We start from the raw sequence: 21,796 nt of genomic DNA on the forward strand, positions 1-21,796 counted from the left end.
CTCGGAAGAAGAAAACAGTGGTAGCACTACGGAGGAGGAGTCATCCATTGAAGTCATGGGTGTAAGTTTTAGGCCAAATAACGAAGAGACATCTTGCCAAGGTTTAGAAGAGGTAGTCCCCCAGGAGAACCAAAGTTTGCATGATGAAGAAATGCTAGATGGTATGTTGTCAAAGACTCTTACTTGGGAGGAAAGAGAGGAATTCAAAAGTGTGCTAAGAAAGTTTCCTAGGCTTTTTGCTAAAGATTACACAGATGTACATGGAGTGGATGCCATTCAACACAAGATTGAGTTGAAGCCAGAGGCCAAACCTAAAGCACAAAAGCTACGAAGATTAGGAGTCATCAAAGAGCAAGCACTACTCAAAGAGGTGAGGAAGCTTCTAGCAGCAGGGTTCATCTACCCCGTTGAGAATTCTAAGTGGGTCTCTCCAGTTATAGTCACTCCGAAAAAGAATGGAAAGTGGAGGGTATGTGTTGATTATCGTCCACTCAAGGAGGCAACAAAAAGGGATCACTTTCCCCTCCCATTTTAAGATGAGATTCTTAATGAGATAGCAGGCAAAGAAAAGTACACGGTATGTGATGGCTACTCTGGTTACTTTCAAAAGGTATTGCATTGGAGGATCAATTAAAAACAACCTTCATCACCCCTTGGGGTTGTTTTTCTTTTAGAGTCATGCCGTTTGGTTTGACCATGGCCACCGGTCACTGGCCATCGACCATTGTCCATCAAACATGACCACTGGCCATAATAATAATGGTATCTACATGTGGCCTTAATGTTGCATGGAATATTTTCCCTCATCAATTTGTAAGTTAGTATCCACCAAATATATGTGTACTATTGGCATCTCCAAATATGGGAGCCTTACAAACTATGCAACATACATTCTGGCGGGAAAAACTGGTAGGTATGCACTGCAAGTATATTAACACCCCCCCAATGAACATCTAAAAATTCACTATGTTGATTGTGTGCCAGGTCCAAGTTGATGAAGGTGTGGAGCTAGCTAGTCTTTCCTTAGAGCTTTGGTGATTTGGTATTTTCACAATACGACACTACTGTAGATCCATGATCTCATCCTCAATAAGCTCTAAAAATTGATGATATTTGTGCGCATCTATCGCAGGTGTCAAAGCAAGGGAATTTTTGTACACTGTGTGCGAGCTACAAATGGCTGCAAGCACACAACCATATTAATCTAGCAAGCTCAAGAGAGCAAGGGTTGTCACTCACCACCCTACGCTCGCCTTCATGCAGGATTCCTCGCAGTGAATAAGAGGGAGCTACCATCGTGCCGAGCTCAACCGCCTTGCTTGCCGCGTCGTCCCAATGCTCGATCACTCTCTCTCTCTCTCTCTCTCTCTCTCTCTCTCTCTCCATCTCTCTCTCTCTCTCTCTCTCTCTCTCTCTCTCTCTCTCTCTCTCTCACACACACACACACACACACACACACATACACACATACACACACACACACACACACACACACACACAAGGAGATGAAGAAGAAGATGGAGATGGATCAAGAGCACTCTTCAATTGCACAAATGAGAGAATGAGTGATTTTTAGGTTTAGGTGACTTTTATATGAGCTCACCCATTCACACTTGGGCGCCCATGCTTAGCCAACTAACCCTTGAATGTTTTAGTTAGATGCACCCAACTAAGCATTGAATGTTCCAGTTAGAGTGCACCTCTCATCAGCAATCACTCTTAACCTTTTCCTACTGGACCCACAATCCCGGTCCATGACTACTAGAAGTGGACGCCGTTGGTTAACATCCCCCCCGTTCCTGATGTAGATTCCACCCTCGGAATATAACAATGCAGCATTGGGATCCATTATAGGAGTACCTGTAGCAAAAGAAAAACAACATTGTGAAAGCTCAAAGGCAGCATGTGCAGGCGTGCAATAAGTGAGATGCATACATGATATTGTAGGAAATGCAAACAAAAAAATCATGAATTGTAACATTTCCAACTAGAACAAGCATAGTACCTTAATAAAATGCAATTGATTTAAGGTCTATTAGGTTGACTCTAAAGAGAAGTACACAATAGCTAGGGCTAAAGTAAGTACTAGATTGACCAATGTTAATTAAAAAATGTCACATAAAGAGTAGTTAACCCAATCAAAGCTCATCGGGGTCTAAAAACTAGTGATCTTGTCACTTATACGAGATCCTTCACAAAGCCTAAAACTCTAGTCGTTAGAGACATGCTGATGATGTGTTTGAAGGATCGTTTTTTCTCCTCTATTCTCTTTGACCTTTGCAAACCATCCTCTTCTTCAGAGGGATTGTACATGACTAATTTGATAATCAAAGATCTTTTGAGCCAACTTTGGTAGTTGCTTCTTCTATGATGCTGCAGTAGGCTCTTTAGTTTTTTATTTTTTAATTATCATCATCAGAAAACTCCTCCAAATTTTTACCTAACTTTGATCTGGCACAATCTGGGTTCTTTCTTTCTTTGATGAGAAAGTTCACAAACATGTTTTAAATGTGTCCCTTGTTCAAATAGCATATTGCAAGTAGTGAGTATCTTCTTTGCCTTTGAATCCTAGATTCTCTATGTCTTAGAATCTTCATTGTTGTATCCTAAGAAGACATGCTTCTTACTAAAATGGGCTTCTTGAGGTGTTTTTCCTTTCAAAGTCTCTATGTAGCTTTGATTGAGGATATCAATTGTTGTACTTACTAACTCAATCCAAAAGGAATCTAACATATCCTTGGCTTTGAGAATGCATCATGCCATCTCTACCACAATTTAATTGTGATATTCCACAACTCCATTTTTTGGTGGTGTATAAGTAGTAGTAAGGTGACGCTTGATGCCATGTTCTCTTTGCAGTAGTTGTTGATTTCATTTGAAATGAATTCTCTGTGACTTCTATATGTGCAAAATTTTGAGACCTTCTTTCTTTTCTCATTTTCTACAAGCTTGTGCCCCACTTTGAATTTTTCAAAAGCTTTGGACTTCTCACAAATGAAATACACACGTATTTCTACTAAAGGAGGTAGCTAACAACACCAAAAAAGGATCCACCCAAAGAAAAAGTAGACATTTTACCACATATATTTTCATTTACCAACTCTAGAGGAGATTGAGCTCAGTTATTACTCTCTTGTAGAATTTCCTTTCTTTGTTTCTTGCCCATCATGCAAGCCGCACATACTTCATTCACATCTCAGATTTGAGGCATGTGTGTAACCATCCCAAATCTTTGCATCTCTTTTAGCATATTAACACTTGGGTGACCAAACCTCCCATGACATAACTAAGTTGTACCTTTTTTTGTAATTACTATAAGTGTAGAAATCACGTAAATATTGTTTCTTCTTACCCCCTTTCTGATTGTATTGCCTTCAAAATCCAGAAAAACTTCAAGACCACGATCAGTGATTGGAGCAATTGAGAGTAGACTCTTCTTTATTTATGGCACGTAAAACACATGAGAGAGTTTCTTAGTTTTACCTATAGATGCTAAGAAAGAAATTGTTATGGAACCTTTTTTTTGGACATCCTACATTATTCCCAACAATTACACTGATGGTTTTTTTATAGAAACTTCCAGGAACCATGCCAGTCTTTCTTACTAGTCATATTTTGGGATACTCCACTATCTAGAATCCAAGATCCATCAACAAATGAAATTTTTTATGATGACTATAACTCTTCTATGGAAGCCCATATTTCAAGCTCCGACTCAACATTGTTGCCAGACAAACCGATGAGCGTACCTACCCTTCTGAATTTTTATGTTTATTATAAATCATATGTGTGAGGCCTTGGGTGGGGAGATTGAGATTCCACCCATCCATCCCTTCCTTTATTATGAGGTAGCCATCGTGCCAGTCCCCACCTAGCACTTGGCATCACATTAGTCCCTCTTTGAAGACGTTTTTTGGTCCTCAAAACCAAAAGTGGGTTTAATTATTCTTAAAAACACTAATTTTCTTCCCAAGTGGCATCTTCTTCTAATTGATCTTTCCACTTCACTAATTCTTTGCGTCGTACATGATGATTGATACATAAATCACGATAGTCTAGAATGTGCTTGGGTGCATACAACTAGGTTAGAGATTCAATAAAATTAACCATAACATGATTATCAACTACATTTTTGTCCATGTGCAAGAATTTATGTAAACGAGTTACATGAAAATCCGGATGAATACAAGAGTGCCTAGATAAATAAACTTTGTAGGCCATATCTCCAACTTTCTTGAGTATTTTAAATGCTCATGCACTCTACTAAGATCATCAGCTACTACAACATTGTATCATTCTTTACAATACCTGAGATTTGCATCATACTCCTAAAGACTCGCAGTCCACCTAGCCTTTTGACCCTTCAAGTCAGACTATCATGTAACCCACTTTATACTTTCATGGTTAAACACTGTTTCAAATTGACCACCATTCAAATAATGTCGCCACATTTTTAGAGGTAGCACTATTGCATAGAGCTCTCATTTAGAAGAAGAATAATTCTACTGTGTAGAATCAAGTTCCTTTCTTTTAAACTCAATTGGTCCTTCTTCTTGTAGAATAACTTCTTTGGGTACTACAAGCTAGCTCTAGCACAAAAGGATTCAGTGTATCCACAATAGCTAAGGTGGGTACAGTAGCTAGAGCAACCTTAAGTGCATCAAAACCTTGTTGTTGGGATTCTTCTTGATAAAATGCTTCGTTCTTGTCTTTCAATTGGTTCATCATAGGAACAACAATTTTGAAGAAAAAATTAATGAACCTAGGATTAAAATGTGAGCACCCCAAGAAAATTTAAAGTTCTCCCACATGTTTTCAAGAAGTTCATTTACAAATGCCATCCACCTTGGATTCATCTATATGCAGACTTGCACATAAAAAAATTACATGCCTAAATATATTGCTTAATTATCTTATTTCATGATGTTTTCCTATATTTGAGATTTTTATTTCTTCATAGACTTTCTCCATGGTGCCATTCCTTGGTGATCATTTATGATCGAAAAAACTTACATTGAGTAGAGTCCATACAAATAAGACATCCCCATGGTAAAATTTGAGTACCGGCTTTGTATGTATGTGCACATATTACATGTATTTCATGTTATAAAGATTGTATAATATATACACGGGTTTAATCTTAATTTAACATATTCTATGTATTTAGGTGTAACAAACCATCTCCAAAGACATTATGCCCGCGTATTTCTCTAACATTGATATGATTTCCATCTTGTGCTCTTTGATTTTGTGATATTGACATATTATACATAACTCAAAGAAAAAGTGAAGTATCTCAGAGATAGTATACACTTATCAAAGTTGGAGATGATCTAATTTAGCACTAGGTTGGTAACCTAACAGGACATAAAAGTGTTCTTTTAGGGTTTTGAAAACGACTTTCAAAACTATAGAGATCCACGCATTTTGGAAAATCCTTTCATGAGATTATAGATCAAGGACTACTACGTATAGAAAAAATGATAAACTTCTAAAAATTTTCATCTCTTGGTCACAACAAGCCTCCAAAGTTGATGGACTAGTCCATTTTGCCCAAAATAGCCGTTTCTTATGGTTGATTGCATATAAATGAGACTAGGATTTTTGTAGGACATGAGATAAATTTCCTCATTAAAATTTCTAAAATTCTAAAATTTCTCATCTCTTGGTCACAACAAGCCTCTAAAGTTGATGGACTAGTCCATTTTGCCCAAAATAGCCGTTTCTTGTGGTTGATTGTATATAAATGGGTGCTACCATTTAACGAGCCTTGCAAAGCGAGTGAGGGATACAAAGCGAGCGAGACAAATGAGTTCGAGATATCTTGTAGCTGAAATCCTAGTAATACTCGACTATGCGTAACTTTATTTTTATTCCATGTTTGTATACAAACTGTGTACGCTCCATTTTCGTTTTTTGCTTATTCCTCAACACCATGCAGGAAATTTACTGAGCATTTTCAGTTCTAGGTTATATTTATCCCCACTCTCTCCTTAAGTTAGTACTTACCACACACTTTTTATTGATTAGCTCCAAGAGCGTGTTACTGAAGTGAGAAGAAACCAAAGAGTCCCATAAAATTTATCATTAGTAAAATGGCATAGTCATCGGAAGGCCAACCCATAAACTACCTATATACCTGCACAACAATCATGACATGCTTGCCATATGTTTAAGGCATAAACATCCATTACTTCTTTGTCATTGAAACCATAAACATAAAGCTTTTCAAAATAAGAAAGATTATAATTACAATCTTCTACAGAGACACACATATAATCCACTCACACTTCTCATACATAGATCATGACTAGAGAGAGAGAGAGTGTTTAAACATGAAAAATGACACTCTAAAATAACTAATGCACAAAAGCAAACTTTTCGAGTTCTCATTAAGAAAACAACCAAAAAGAATACTCTTCAAATTTCTTAGTGACTCAACACCTAAAGTTTGCCGACTAAAAGTGAGAGAATCTGGTTTGATTTGACTTATTGCAAAGAGATTTTGACTGCAAAAAAGTACACATAAATAACTTGGTTTGTCATTAAACATCATGATCTCCATACACCACCTAGGTTAAGTGGAAATAGAGAAAGAGGGAATAGAGGAAAGGGAGGGGGGACAGTCAGTTGTTGTGGATAGCTAGTACAAAAAAAGTAAGTTGCCAAAATAGGATATAGATGATAGATAAAAATAAAAACATGCTTAAATCATTAGCATATGTTTTCCATACAAGGTCTAAAACATCTAGTTCTATATACGATGAAGTTGATAGCTAAAAGGTGAAACTAGCTTAAGCAGCCACTAGCACACGTCTTCCATGCAAGGCTTGGAATAACTCTATATTTGAGAGAGCGGCTTGATGCATAAATGCATGAACATTTGCATCCAATCCAAGAGTCCTTAAAAATACAAAGTATATATGCTTGCATGGAATATAAGTACTTGCCTTTGCATCCCGTCTCACAAAGTCCTCACATGTACACTGTGGAAATTGACTTATTGTGATGGAATATGAAATCCCACGTTCTTTTGATCCCTCTGATTCCAAGAAGAAAACGTGCACTTTGTTTGGGACTATTATACTCTCTCTAAGAACAGTTGCATGCATTTTAGTTGCCAAGCCAATCTTATCCTTGAAATCTTTGGTGAGTTTGCTTCTCCACTTGACCATTCTACCATCCCTCTTTTGTGGCCGTGCTACACTTGCAGGAGGTTGAGATCGAAAGCTTTCTACAACTGCACCTTCTTGAGATCCATCATCCAAAACAAAGCCTGACTTTTGCAATAAACTTTTCTCTTCTAAAGATAGAAACGTTCCCTTTCAGATGGGCCACACCCCAGGTGCAGGATCTAGTGGAAAAATAACAAATCCATGCACATTCCAAGCATGTTGTACATTGCTATTGCAAAACCAAATGACGTGCTCATGTGTGCCACCTGGGTATCTTCTTCTTCCCTTGAAGCAAGCGGCAGTAACACCATGCAATGTTATTCCCCCATTTATGTTGATCTCAACCCCACACCTCTCACCTACATCAACAAGAAAAATTTAAGACCATAGAGGAAAGGTTAGCGACCAGAAATGATAGATTCAATGTTGTATTTCTAACCTATCTCCTTGATTAACCCAAAACAACTCACTTTAGCCTTAGGAGGTGCTCTCCTAATGGCCCAAGTGGTCTCTGAAACTTCAGACTCCTTTACCTGTTGTACTTTGAAGCTTGGACATTGTGGAATAGCTCTAGAGGTTGTGATGGTATTATATTCAGTTCTATGACTATCAGTCTCATGAATCGGAGTTGAGTGATCCAACTTTATTTTTCGACGCAAACTTACTTGCTCCATGGGGGGCTGTCTCATGTACTCCGAAGAGGCAAGGCCTACTTCATCCATTGTAGAAGCAGTCAAATCAATAACCTTCTTCTCAATAGCTCGAGTTGTGTGTCCTTCCATTAGCCTTTCAGCTAGTTGTTTCAAGTCCGGACCAGTACCATGATATCTTCCATCCATAAAAGACTTATATTTTGCACTTTGCTACACTGCTAAGCATAGGTCAATAGCGGTAGCCTCATAGAATGAGACATACTTTGTTGCTCCATGTGCAGCACGAATACTTGCATGTTTAGATTCAGATAGGTTAGTTGATGGTATTCCCAAATCCTTGTGTTTTGTAAGAAACTGATCAATCCAATGTTATGCTCGTGTATCCCATCATGCAAGCCATAGTTGTAAGCTTTGTAGTTGTCCCTCAATAATGTGGTTGTGAGTCCAATAGTTTTGTATAGCTTGCTTACATCGTTCCTTCTCCATCTCAGTAGGTGCACTTCTCCACTACCTGCACATATACTTGTGTTCTTCTTGAAAGGCTGGCTTAATGCACTTCTTAGTGTGATCCACCATATTTGTCTCCCAGTGAAACTTGCAAGACCTCTCTTTCTCCTCCACCTTATTATTTGGGCCACCAAAGTAGACTGTGCGCATTGCAATCCAATTTTGTTGAGCCTCATCTGACATGAAACCTCTAAATTGAGGAAGTGGAAAACCATTTTGCACCATTTGGTTGTTTAACATTTTCCAAAATTGAACCTGAGCATGGTGATCTTGCACCTTAAACTCACAAGTTGCGATTGTGAGCAACTCACGTACATGTGGATCATATACATGGGCTCCCATTGTGCACCACCCCTTCACCCTATGCACATGATCAAAATGACCCATTGGACCTCCAATGAGCCACCTGCTTGCATTCAATTAACAAGATCCACTCCTGAACTTGGACACTTGGATGACATCTTAAACACATGTGGCTAGCTATCATCACCAAGTTTATCAGGAAAAAGAACACTTTGGATAAATGGATATATGCATCTTTGTTTCAGTCTCAAAATAGCATCCAGCCCACTGTTCCCTTGAAGAAAATCTTTTCTAGCAGCCTGGATGGACCTTTTGATTCGAGCTTTTTGAGAGATGGGAGTAATTTGATCTAGCACTTTGTGAAAGTAACCCTCTGAAGAAGTCTTGTGAGAAGCACCATCCTCATGAATCAACAGCTCCATGATCAAGTCCCTTGTGACTGAGACTTCAATTTTCTTGCATGTGCTAGAAGGCACAATGGTTGCCCGTGTGAACACCTTATTGTGAACAACCTCCTCCACCTTTTTTGATAACCCCTTTGCCACTGGATGATTATGAAAGCCCATGTGTATGGCACATCTTGTTGTGCCATCTCTATCTCTAGGGATACAATAGTATATGAATGCTTGACAAGTTTTGATACATTCTGGTGATTCACCACAGTGCTTACAAAGAAGAACTCCATTTTCATTGTTCAATGGTCCAATAGGTGGCGCAGATTGAAGCTTGCCTTTCCACTGAGTCTCATTCACTGCTCCAAACATATCTACACAAGCACAATCAATGTTATAACACCTTCAGTGTCCACAACACCTACTTATTCTCACTATTCCTTTAAATGCATCAACAGAGCTGGTCTTGTATGTTGTCCAAACATGTCCATCAAGCCGTTGCTCCATGCCTTTCATGTTAGAACCATCTTTGCAAGGTGGAAGCTCAAAAAAATAGTAGCCATCATATTCAAGTGGAAGCTCATCAAGTTTTTGACTAACTTGTGCTGAAGAAAGAGCAACATGAAGAGAACTAAATAGTGGAAGCTTCTGAAGACTTGAAAGAATGCTAATCTCTTTTTCTACTAATTTTTGTACTTGTCGCTTTTCTAGCTTGTAAACACCTCCATTGTTATCATGAAGCTTATACCCATGACTTCCATCCTCTAATGAAACTATAGAAAGAGATACAACTACATCATCTATAGAAGTTGCTTCAGATAGAATAATGTCTTGGTTTGCAAGTTGAAAATACTCCTTTAGAGCAGTGAGACTAATATCACACATCTCTATGTCATATCTAATTGAGAGAACTCTTTCTTCATATGTAATAAGAACTAAGTGAGGCATTGTAAGAGTGAAGCATCCAGAGACAAATGCAGAGCTTAGGACAAGATAGGTTCGCTTTCAATATCCAAAGCAGATCCATAGAAATCATTTTCTTGAGCCTTGAGAAAATGTCGAGAAAAAGGTTGGCATTAGTAATAAATGGGATGGCATTTAAAAAGTTTGTGCAATCATCTGTTTGATAGGGACGGACTAGGATCTGTTCGTGCAATCATCTGTTTGATAAAAGAACACAATCCACGAGGAAAGTAAAATCTTTTGTCACAATTTACGAGGAAAGTAGCTTTTGATTTATGTTCACTTAAATTTTAAAACATTTCCTTTTGGTCTATGCTCATGAAAGTTTTAAAGCATTTTTTTGTGAATATCAATTTTAATTTTTAAATAATTTTGATTTTTAAATAATATTGTGCAGAAGTCACGCTCTTGGCAAAAGCTCACCATTTTTTGTTGTAGCTAAATAAAGAACTGAACTTTATTTTTGCACTCTCCAAGAACTGCTCAAAGGGGTCCGTGTTATTGCATTTGGAGACGCTATTCTAACAAGGCCGGTGAGGAGAGAAGCTATGGCTAGATTTTTGCTCAAGGGTTTGACGTTTCACTCAACAAGGCTTTAACGTTTCACTCACCAAGCTGTGGTAATTTCACTCACCAAGGCTTTCACGTTTGCGTTTGGAAACGCAACTTCAAGAAGCCAAGTGAGGAGAAGCTTTGGAAATGCCAGGTGAGGAGAAGCTGTGGGAAAATTCTCTGGCAGTTCGCAAACTTCCACCTATTCGCAGTTCAACAACTTTTCAGATTTTTGCATTTCGTTGATTTTCACAATCAAGTAGTTTGCAGATTTTTGCAGTTCAGCAGCTCACAGATTTTCGTAGTCCAGCAGATTTCTGCAGTCTAGCAGTTTTTCACAATCCAAAAGATTTTCGCAGATTTCTGCAGTCCAACAGTTCGCAAAATTTTACAGTCCAGTAGTTTGCAGATTTTTATAGCTCGCAGATGTTTGCAGTTCGCAGATTTTACAGCTCGTAGAATTTTACAGTTCATAGATTTTTCAGCAGTTTAGCAGATCGCAGCAGTCCCAAACAGTTCCAAGTTCGTAGGTAAAATCTATTTAATGGTTAGGCTAAATGAGAGAGAGAGAGAGAGAGAGAGAGAGAGAGAGAGAGAGAGAGAGAGAGAGAGAGAGAGAGAGAGAGAGAGAGAGAGAGAGAGAGAGACACAGAGAGGAGAGGATGGGATCGTTAGAAATGAAATAGGGTGGGAGTCGGCAATGACTTGGGCTACATGTTCCCTCTAACTGCCCTCCATTGCATTGCTTATTATGAAAATGGTTGCCGAGACCCTTTCGCCCTTTTGCTTATCGACCCGCAACAATAACTGAGAGAGAGGGAGGAGATTACGTAGTATTGTCCGTTTTGCCCTTTTGCTTATCGACCAAAGGCAAGGGAGCATGGTTCTAAGTTAATCTTTTGTATTTTGTACATGCAACTTTACTGCACTTTATCCTTTTCTTAGTTGTGGTGTCCAAAGTAGCTAAAAGTTTCTCGCAACAAATTGTGTGCTCACCATGGGGTTGCATCTTGCGTTTCCAAACGCAAGTTTGAAGCCTCGGGTGAAGCAATGAATTCATTTATTTTGCTCAAAAAATGACATCAGTGAGAAAGATCTGAAGCAATGTAGTTTCAAATCAAAGCTTCTGATTGCAGGTTCGCAATGGGAAAATCTGCAAAGAGGAAGACAACAAAGTCAACATCCGCTGAGCAAAGTCCCAACAAAAGTTTAAAGAAGAAATTGGATTTTGTATCAATTGAGGCTAAAGATATTGATGTTGTTAACCCTCACGGCTCACGGACACCCCATCACCTACGATGGACGTGTATTATGTATTTGGTAGAGTCAGGTACCGGGCTTGTCAGTCCAATAGGTAAAGGTAGAGTGATCGCCGATGAGAGGCGCACTTTAACTTGGACATTCAAGGGATTAGTTGGTTAAGCATGGGCGCCCAAGTGTGAATGGGGTGAGCTCCTATAAAAGCCAACTAAACCTAATTTTTACTCATTCTCTCATTTGTGCAATTGAAGAGTGCTCTTGCTCCATCTCCATCTCCATCTTCTTCTTCTTCACCTCCTTGTGTGTGTGTGTGTGAGAGAGAGAGAGAGAGAGAGAGAGAGAGAGGGAGAGTGTGTGTGCGATCGAGCATTACGAAGGCACGACGGCGGCGAAGCGGTTGAGCGCGGCACGACTGCAGCTTCTTCTTCATCGCGGCGAGGAATCCACCACGAAGGCGAGCGTAGAGCGGTGAGTGACACACCCTTTGTTCTCTTGAGCTTGCTAGTCCCTTGCTTCGACAGTGCGGCAAGGAGCGCACATTTTTGGCGCCGTTGCCGGGGATATGCCCTACACTAAGCTCGGTTAGCACTTTACGCTTTCTTCTGGTGCAATTTCTATCATAGGAAAGGCAGGGAAGGAGTGTGTGGAGATTTCTGTTTTTTGCGTTTTCTGCAATTGCTGTCAAGTTTCAATTTCTGCTATTGTCTGCGTTTTTTCAATTTCCGCAATTTCTGCATTTTCAAGTTCGGCGTTTTCAATTTCTGCAATTTTCTGCATTTCTGCGTTTTTTTAATTTTCTGCAATTTTTGCATTTTCTGCAATTTCTGCGTTTTTTCTTGCAATTTCTGCAATTTTTCCTGCAATTTCTGCAATTTTCTGCAGTTTTTGCATACCTGCGTTTTCAATTTCTGTATTTTCTGCACAAAAAAAATTTTTGGAAAAAAAAAAAAAAAGAAAATAAAAATTCGGAAATAAAAAACGCGAGCGAGCGGGCGGCTAAATTTTTCGAAAATAAAAAACGTGACTCTTAAAACGGACGGGTTGGTTTGTATAAAAGATAGATCGGGATCGGGATCATTTTCCCAAGCCCAAGCCCAAGCCCAAGCCCAAGCCCAGGCCCAGGCCTCAGGCCTCAGTCCTATGATATATACTAGACTCACTCTTATATATATACCCTACTCCCTCAAGAGAGAATGAGAGCATGTGGGACAAGTCCTCCACTCTCCTCCTTTCTCTTCCCACTTGCACCCTTAGACTTTCTAGTTTGGGCCTAGTTCCCTACTGGAAATTGACAGTTTTAGGGATTCCGAGGGCATAGAGTGACCAAACGGAGGGCTGTAAAGCACGGCACGACCCTCTGACCGATACGCTCGTTTCGAGCTATCACACGGCCCAAATCTAGCAAAAAAACAAACAAAAAACACGCTAAAAACTAGTCACAAGGCCTCCTAGAGCAGCTTTTTGACACCTTAGGGTATCAAAAGCACATGCACTTACGCTCTGGGCGGGTGCTAGAACACGAGCATATTGAGAGTGCCTCTGTTCATACGGACACCCATTACCCATCCACGATAGGATCTAGACCCTCAGCGGGGACACAAGGTAGCACCACCCAAGACCCTAAAATAGCCACTAGTGATTCCTCCTCCGACTCAGAAATCATGGAAGCATACCCTACCCAAAACACTGAGAGAGAAGGCCATGCACCTCCCGAAGCTCCACAGCCTAGTACTAGTATGTTTAGCCGTTTCATGGAAACATTAGGTAGAGCTACTCGCTCGGAACCTGATGCAAATGAAGCACACGAAGGGGGTGGGGAAGTGGACTCTCCTTTCACATCGCACGTGGACCCCACACCCCCAAAGAGTGTCCATGTGGATATCCTGCCAACTTCTTACCAAGAAGGCCATGTTGAGCTGCCTCCTTCATAAGTTCCCTGTAGAGTACCGTTGGTGACAAGTAAAACCACGGGGAGCAACATTGCTTCTACCTCACAAGAAACCATTAACATGTCGACTCTAGAAGGATGGTTCTTTAATGATCATTGGACATACGACCTCCACACTGAGGTGTTGACGGATCTACACTCTGGCCACGCCTACCATGTAGGATGGATAGAGATTGTACAATCCACCTCTAGTGCCACGAGCATCGAAGATCAACAGAAAATGATCTGTAATGTTATCCATGGCATTATTCAATTAGAAAGGCAAAACCGAGGGGTAAATATACTCTCAACTGGCCCCATGAGATTTCTGGATACGAGCAAGGATCAACAGCCTACTCTATCACAAATGGAGACTCCTCTAATGAGTCCCATGGACCCATCTTATGTCATTTCACCTGGGGTCTCTATGCAATCTGAGCCTCCGAGCGAAAACTTTAGCTTCCCTAACTTGGCTCAACCCTCTATTAAGGAAAACACAGTGCTCACTCCAGGGATAAGCCTGAGAGAGAATGTACCGATGACATCTACGGTTAGCGCAGTGCCACTACCTAGTGTCGTAGTACCTAATATGGGGCCTCGACCGTATGTGCCTCTAGCCCCTTATGTACACATGGCCCCCACACCTCCAATTGTACCACTTGCTTATGCTCCTCGAGTGCCGCTCCCTAGCCCTTATCCGAGTGGACCTATGCCCGGTTATGTTCCATATCCTGCATCATCCACACATATGCCAAGACCGGTACCCGTTCCTCTCCCACATATGATTCCAAGAGTACCTCCACCGGCCCTACCTCCTCACATAGGTGACTTGGCAGCGTTTGCTCAAACCATAGGTCGATCTATCGCGGAAAATATGTGTCACGCATCTGATAGAGAGCCTAGAAGTAAGGCAGTACAAATCGCCAAACTCACGCAAAAATTCAATGGGGACGAAGATGCTAGAAAACACATTGAAGTGTTTGAACAAGTATGTGATTCCTTAGGGGAACGCAACGAACTACATAAGTGCAATGCCTTAAGCTTGACATTAAGTGGGAAGGCTGGAGATTGGTATAGGACCCTAAGGGTGGACGAGAAAACAATCTACCCTACCCTTCGAAGGTTGTTTCTAAAGGAGTACATACGAGAAGGTGTGCTTTGGGGTGTAGCATCTCAGCTACAGAAGGCCGAACGTAAGGAAGGAGAGTCAGTAAGGGACTTCATTAGTCGTCTAAAGCACTTAAACTCTCGTTGCCCTGTAAATGAGCGCTTCAACAATAACCAACTGCTTGATCGATTCATTCGAGGGTTGAGGAATGAAGGAATCTATAATGGACTAGTGATTAGAGGTATCACAACCTGGGAAGATGTCACTGCCAATGCAATCCAATTAGAGGACAACTTGATGATAGCAGGCATGAGGGTGTCTACTGACACGAGATCCACTAGCTCACAAGCCATTGAGTATGAACCCATGACTGCAAAGCCCATTGCCAATGAGCCAAAGGTATTTGAGACATTCTTGACAGACCTCACCAAGGCAATCCAAGAGTCTCTTAAGGATAATCGACCCCCTCAAAATAGTCACATGTATCCAAGAAGGGAGCAACAATGGTGTTCCATTTGCTTAGGTCCACATAGCACTAGTGAGTGCCCTACATTTAGAGTAAAATTTAATGGAACTTGCAACGCATGTGGTAGGTATGGTCACCAAGCTAAGGATTGTTTAATGATCAAATGTATGATGGCAAATAGACCACCTGTAGCCTGGACGGATGCGCCTCGAGCTCCTGTATTGATGCCTACTCCACCTGTTGAGAAACTACCGCAACACATGGTCCCTAGATCTCAAAATGTTATACAAGCTACACCGTTACCACCTCCTGTGCTAGGACCGCAGCCCCCGCATCCAAGAGTCGCCCCTATGAACCAAGTGGGTTGCGAGCCATCTAATGCTTATGCAGATAGCTGTGAGGAGGAAATAGACACTAGTATTGCCTATGGACTTGATACATTGGAAGAATGTCCTATATACTACATGGAAGATTGTTGGGGACAAGTCAAGCCGGTTTATCAAGCTGCTGCTCTCGCATCCAGAGGTCAAAATATCAACACCCAGGCTAGGAGGCCACCTCTTCAATGCTACGAGTGTGGTGGACCACATCGAGTAGCGGAGTGCCCTATTAGGCTGCAAAAGAATGCTGCACAGATGCAAATGAATCAAGGGAGCACGTCTGCAATGCCAATACTCACATGTAATCGTTGTGGCATAGATCACTTGATTGCCCAATGCCCCTATAACCCAAATGCGCCTAAAATCACACCCCTAAATTTGGTCGAAATTGCTAGTGTGACGTCGCCAATACCACCCGTCGCACCCGCTTATGCGATTACACGGTCCATGCTTCAAGGGCCAGGACATATCTTCGAAGAGAGAGATACTGCGTCAGTTATCCAAGCAAAGAAAAAGAAGACACGAAGGAAGAAGTCGCAGAATACGGAAAATTCAAAGCCAAGTTCCAAAACAAACATAGGAACAGGAGATGACCCCGTGTATATGAATGACCTCGAGGATGATTCAGATTCAGTCGAGACAATGGAGACTAGAACCAATACCACAAAGAGAAAGACCGACAAAGAAAACCGTAACATGGAACCAAATGAAAACCGAATAAGAGACAATCATAAAGAGCCTCTGAAAACACCACAAGTGTTTCCAAATCCAATCCAAGACCCCCAAGATAAACCGCAGGGGCAAAAAGGGAAGAATCGTAAAAAGAAGATTGGGATGTACCCAAACCCAGTAGATGAGATTGAGCAGGTGAAACTTCTAAGAGGTTTAGTGGAGGAGACTCAAAGGAAACTAGAACCAGAACCCATGCAGGTCAAAATTCATGACACGGTGTTTCCCACGCAAGTTCATCCACCCCACATGAACCATAGACCGTTAGCCATATCTAGTATCATCCAAGAAGGGAGTGAGGACGGGACATCAGAAAGTGAGCATACACCCTTCTTGTTGGAAAGGATGTTTAACAAAGGAATACCTGATCCCATTGATGAATATGAGATTCCATCCTCACCAGTTCCTAGTCAAGGACCTACACCCTGCAAAACGCCAATGAATGTTGCCAAACTAGTGGACTTCATGTCTTCTGAGGTCCGAACCACGATCATAGCAAAGCTGTATGGAGATCCTGAGTTATTCCTTGCACTTCGAGCATTCCTTAATGGAGAGCTACGAACGGGATTACCGCATTTTGCGCAACCAAATAGGCCTGACTCGATTATGATTGATGAGGAAAATCATGTGCAATCACTTGACTTAGATGGACACGAGTCTGTGATCGAGGTACCCATTAACGAATTAGGGCAGTATTTTGAAGGCGACGAGTCTAATGCGACCCTACCCATCACTACCAAGGGATTAACTATAAAGGGAATTCTTGATGGTGGTGCGGGAGTTAGCATCGTTACAAAAGATTGTTGGGAATCCATGGGAAAACCCCGCCTCAGTGTTACTAACATTGTGGTAAAGATGGCAAATGGTACCATAGCCAAACCTATGGGGATGCTCAAGGATCTTAAGATCAAAGTTCTAGGACACAAGGTACGACATACGTTCATTGTAATGGATTTCTCTAAACACCTTATGTCATATGAAATGATTTTAGGACGACCATTCATGAGGGAAGCACAAATGGTTCATGATTGGTCTAAAAATCATGTCTATTTGCAATTCCAAGACTCTGTCCTTAGAGTGGATTTGGTGACTGGTAAGGTACACCCCTTAGGGAGTAAAACCATTATTGATCATCGCTCTGACACCACAGTTCACTCGGCCCCACTACAATATTGTTACACTTGTAAGAAGGATACATACATTGGCCAAGATTCTCCTTACATGGATGTGTTACCGGGTATGACGGAATCAGACAATGTAGACTGGGTCCACCTAGCATCAACCATAGATACTTGGGGAAATAGGGGGACGACCTGGGTAACACCTGAGGGGGATGAAATGCATATACCCTTAAATATGCTACAAGCAATGCATATCGCTTCTGACAAGACTCATCCTAAGGTAACGAAGAAAACATACAAGTGGGTCCCTAAAGCTTCCTTAGTGACCATAGCTAGTGCTAAAAAACAGAAGCCTTGTAAGAAATGTACCACTCGCTCCAAGAAAAGTAAGAAAATGTTGTGATGGATCCCTAAACGACTATTGGAAGCCCAAGGCTACTATCAAGGAAATGATCAAATCTGGGTGCCAAAACGTAGATTGTGCTCTTACCTATCACTTGACCCAAGTGAGCCCAATCCCGTAGCTCCAAAACGAATCAATGATCGTGGAAAGAAAAAAATCACAGAATGCTACACACCTGCTCCCGAGCTAGTTTGGGTACCAAAGAAAGAACGATTTGTTCCACATAGCTCAGGAAGGGGGGAGTCCCATGAAGCTTCTAGGTCATCATGTAATACATCCATAGAGGTAAAAGCTTCTACACAGCCTCCATCTATAGTAGTGGATCTCCATGAAGCTACAAAAGAATCCACACCTCCCAGTGTTCAAGAATCACCTGATGAACCACTTCAAGTTCAATCCTGGGAGAGTACCTTACCACCCTTGCAGCTTGACAAGGCACCTAGGGTAATAGAAAACTACTGGCAAAAATCCTCACCTATTACCAACTGGAATAATTGGTTTCAAAGGGTGACAAGCTCATTTCAAATGGTATGATCTACCCAAGGAAGGGGGGAGTGTTTGCTGACAGTCATCATTCATTTGTTTCCCTCTCAACCTTTTTCCCTGACCTCTCAATTCCGATCTTAGGGAATGTACATATAAAGCTTTATACTCACAACAACAAAAAAAAAAAAAAAGAGCAAGAGCAATTAGCAAATGAGTATGCACATTAAAGTCAAAACATTGACTCAGACCTACACATGTCACATTTGGTACAGTGAAACAGAAACCTATGCCATAAAACACCTTTGATCCTCATCACTTGAATGATGGAGGGTAGGTAAGATTAGTACGATAGGAGTGTTTCTGTTTTAGAGTTGAGTGATTAGAAAAGTTCTCTTTTCCCACTGATGTTCCTCCTAGAGGTATTGTTTGTGTTTCATAGTGTGTACAGGAGCGTGTTGCTATTGATAGGATTTGGATCTTCATAGAACCTTCAAATCAAGCGCGACCATCGACACAAACAGGTGTTTCTTGTCCATTAGCATTGCCCTTATCTTTTTGCATCCATGTTTGTCTGCCTTGATTGTGATTGGTAGCATAATATTCAGCGCATTTGCTTAGTATCAAACATTTAATTCAATGTAATGTTTTGTCATAATCACTTGTTTAGGTGTAAAAATCAAGCAGTCCGACTAAGCTAGTTTGACCAAGCTAGGTATTAGAAATCTTCTCTTAATACCATGGGGAATGCCTTCCTAATAAGCAATGGTTACTTAGGTTCTTAATCCGATTTAGGCAGCATTGTGTGAAATGTACTAGGGCTTTCTAGTGGGCTTAACCCTATTGACCTTTAGCTTAAGTATTATAAAGGGAGTTTACTAATGTGATGAGCCTGGGGAGTGTAACAATGTTATATGACCCCCCAAAGTTACAAAATTAAAATGATGAAAATGAACAAACAAAAAATCAAAGTGCCACAATGTAAAATTTTACGCTGGAAGAGAAATCTCAGCTTGATTTGGTACTTCACTCACATGTATTGCCTATGGTACTAGAGCCCTAGAGGTTCCCAGTGTGGGCGCTTTTCCTTGAAAAGCAAAAAACCCAAGGCATACAAAATAAGCACACACATCATAATTGAATCACTGTGAAAAGACCTTGGGGGGTGTCGACACAAACCCTTTACCTCAACCAACAAATTTCATGCAGGACAAAGATGTAAACTCTGAAGTTATAGAGGATGATGATGAAGATGGAAACAATTCTCTTATAGCAAGTAATATCCAGCTAGCTGCAGGTGGTGATGTTATTGGTCGTTGCAGGGTATTGCCAGCTGATAGGTGTCCTTGCATACCTCTATGCAGGTTACTACCACATGCAAAAGTAAGAGGTATTTGAAAAGATGTAAGTTCACTTAAAATTGCATTTGCTACAGAGAACTATATGCCAGAGAAGGGAACGTTTGTTGTCTCCACTTGTCTTTGCAATGGGGAAGAAACCTTGGTAACAGATATTATTAAGGCTTCTTGGGATCGTACATGGTTGGAAGCAGATATGAAGTTTGAAAAGGAGGTATCCTTAAAAAGAGAGCTGAAATTTATGTCAAAGAAAATGTTTTATGTGTGGGAGGGGAATCATGGGACAAAGGCTTGGATGGAAGTTATAACCGAACTTTTTAAAGAGGATAAATCAAGACATGTGAGAGTTATGTGCACTCTCGTAGATCCAAGGAAGGTTCCAGAGATAGCCCTTCTTGCTTCTTTGCAATTCATGAACATGTAAGTTACTTTTTTTTTGTAATTTTGATTGTGCATTGTTCTCTCAAAGGTTTAATTAATAACTTATCATATCCTTCTTTATGAAATAGGCTAAATGAGCATGCAGTGATTAAACCATTGCTTCGAGATGTGCTAATTAACACCAACAACATATGTGGGAGTGATACAAAAGAGTATATTGAGTCTGTAAAAGAGGAGGAGAATAAGTTAGTCAAAGGTTGCAGAAGCAAAGAGTCATGGTTCCCATTTTCGAGAGGTTACTTGGCAAGGCGTTTGTTTCAGGTACTTAATTAAACTTTTTTTTTATAGATAGATTTAGTATATGAAATTATAACTTTTATTTGTAAGCTATGTAAATGTTGAAAATAACAAAGAAGTTGCATCGGCAACGAAACAATTGAAAGAACTATGCTAGAAGAACAAAGGGAGGATACGTTACGAAAGGAGAAGTCAAAGATTCATAAACGAATTTCGGATAGAATTGGCAAGGTGTGCTTATTTTCACAAAACAAGTAATTGAGTTTATTTTTCATTTTGAAAATTTAGGTATATATAATTAAACTTCTTTCAGGTTTTACTTTGCATACATCCCAAACTAGGTGAGCAATGGAAAAAGACATTGTTTGATTTGCAATTTGAGGGTAAAGATTCATATGTGACATTGGAGAGACTTAGAATGCTTGCAACTTCTGATTTACAATCTGAAAAAAGAGTTAGAATTTTGAAACTATTAGAAGCTCCAAGAATTACAAGGGAGCAATACTTGATACCTACAAGAGAAGCTGATTTTAAAGGGTAAGTCAATTTATCATTTAGAAGTATTGGAAGACATTGGTATGTCTAAATACTAAATTCATGTTTTTGCATGTTAATTTGTGACAGTTGGTTGGTGAGAGAAATATTTTTGGAAAGGGTTGAAAGCGTGGCCATGTACTTACTTGAATCTTCACTTGAAAGCATGGAGGAGCCACCGACAATGCCACTAGACCCTACTTTAAGAAAGTACTTTGATGGAGTGAAGTTGGAAGCCCGTAAGTATATGTTTCAAATGTTGAGAAGTAGAGATGCAAGAGGGGATCTCAAATCAGGAAAAAGTGGTAATGACACAAAGGAGAATAAGTCCATGGAACTTGAAAAAGCGGCACAACGTGTTGTTTTTAGGTAAATTGAATGCTCTTTGCTTTGATTGTTTTTGATGTCCATTGATGTGAATGTTTTTTTTTTAATATGTGTGTCTATTTTAGGTTTTTTAAACACCTTGTTGTTTCAAATATAATTAATATAAGTGGAAAAACATATAAAGGGGTCAAAAGAAATCTCTCTCATTATGAGGCTACCATAAAAAGATAAATATTTTTGGTGTTCTAATTTTTTAGAAAAAAAAACAAAATAGATGTAGGAAGGGAAAAATCACAATAGTGAAAAAATATACACATAAATAAAACTAGTTTTTTTGGATTTTTGTTGGGGTGGAGTTACACCAAATATAAGAGAAGCTTACATGAAAATATTTCTATATGGAATAAAGAGTATGAAAAATGGTAAGAAAAAATTGTGGTAATGGTGAGGCAATGTACAGAGCATAAATAGCACACA

General features: G+C 40.2%; 2 protein-coding genes and 1 pseudogene across 2 annotated transcripts; 1 reads left to right on the forward strand and 2 right to left on the reverse strand.

Moving 5' to 3' along the window:
* Positions 1-7,260: 7,260 nt before the first annotated feature.
* On the reverse strand, positions 7,261-8,314 carry LOC147460080 (uncharacterized; annotated as a pseudogene).
* Positions 8,315-9,435: 1,121 nt separating this feature from the next.
* On the reverse strand, positions 9,436-9,915 carry LOC147460081 (uncharacterized). Its single transcript, XM_086511673.1, has one exon. The coding sequence runs from the start codon at positions 9,913-9,915 to the stop codon at positions 9,436-9,438; it is 480 nt and encodes a 159-aa protein (XP_086367799.1).
* Positions 9,916-10,692: 777 nt separating this feature from the next.
* LOC147460082 (uncharacterized) lies at positions 10,693-21,396 on the forward strand. The gene is made up of 11 exons (XM_086511674.1): positions 10,693-10,699; positions 10,826-10,943; positions 11,682-11,802; positions 19,578-19,719; positions 19,858-20,200; positions 20,290-20,406; positions 20,605-20,689; positions 20,772-20,799; positions 20,935-20,995; positions 21,083-21,235; positions 21,312-21,396. Exons 1-11 carry the CDS (start codon positions 10,693-10,695, stop codon positions 21,394-21,396), a joined length of 1,260 nt encoding a protein of 419 aa, XP_086367800.1.
* Positions 21,397-21,796: the final 400 nt, after the last annotated feature.

This window comes from Adiantum capillus-veneris, chromosome 4 (genome assembly GCF_014529385.1).
Source record: "Adiantum capillus-veneris isolate H3 chromosome 4, ASM1452938v2, whole genome shotgun sequence".
NCBI classification, from domain to species: domain Eukaryota; kingdom Viridiplantae; phylum Streptophyta; class Polypodiopsida; order Polypodiales; family Pteridaceae; genus Adiantum; species Adiantum capillus-veneris.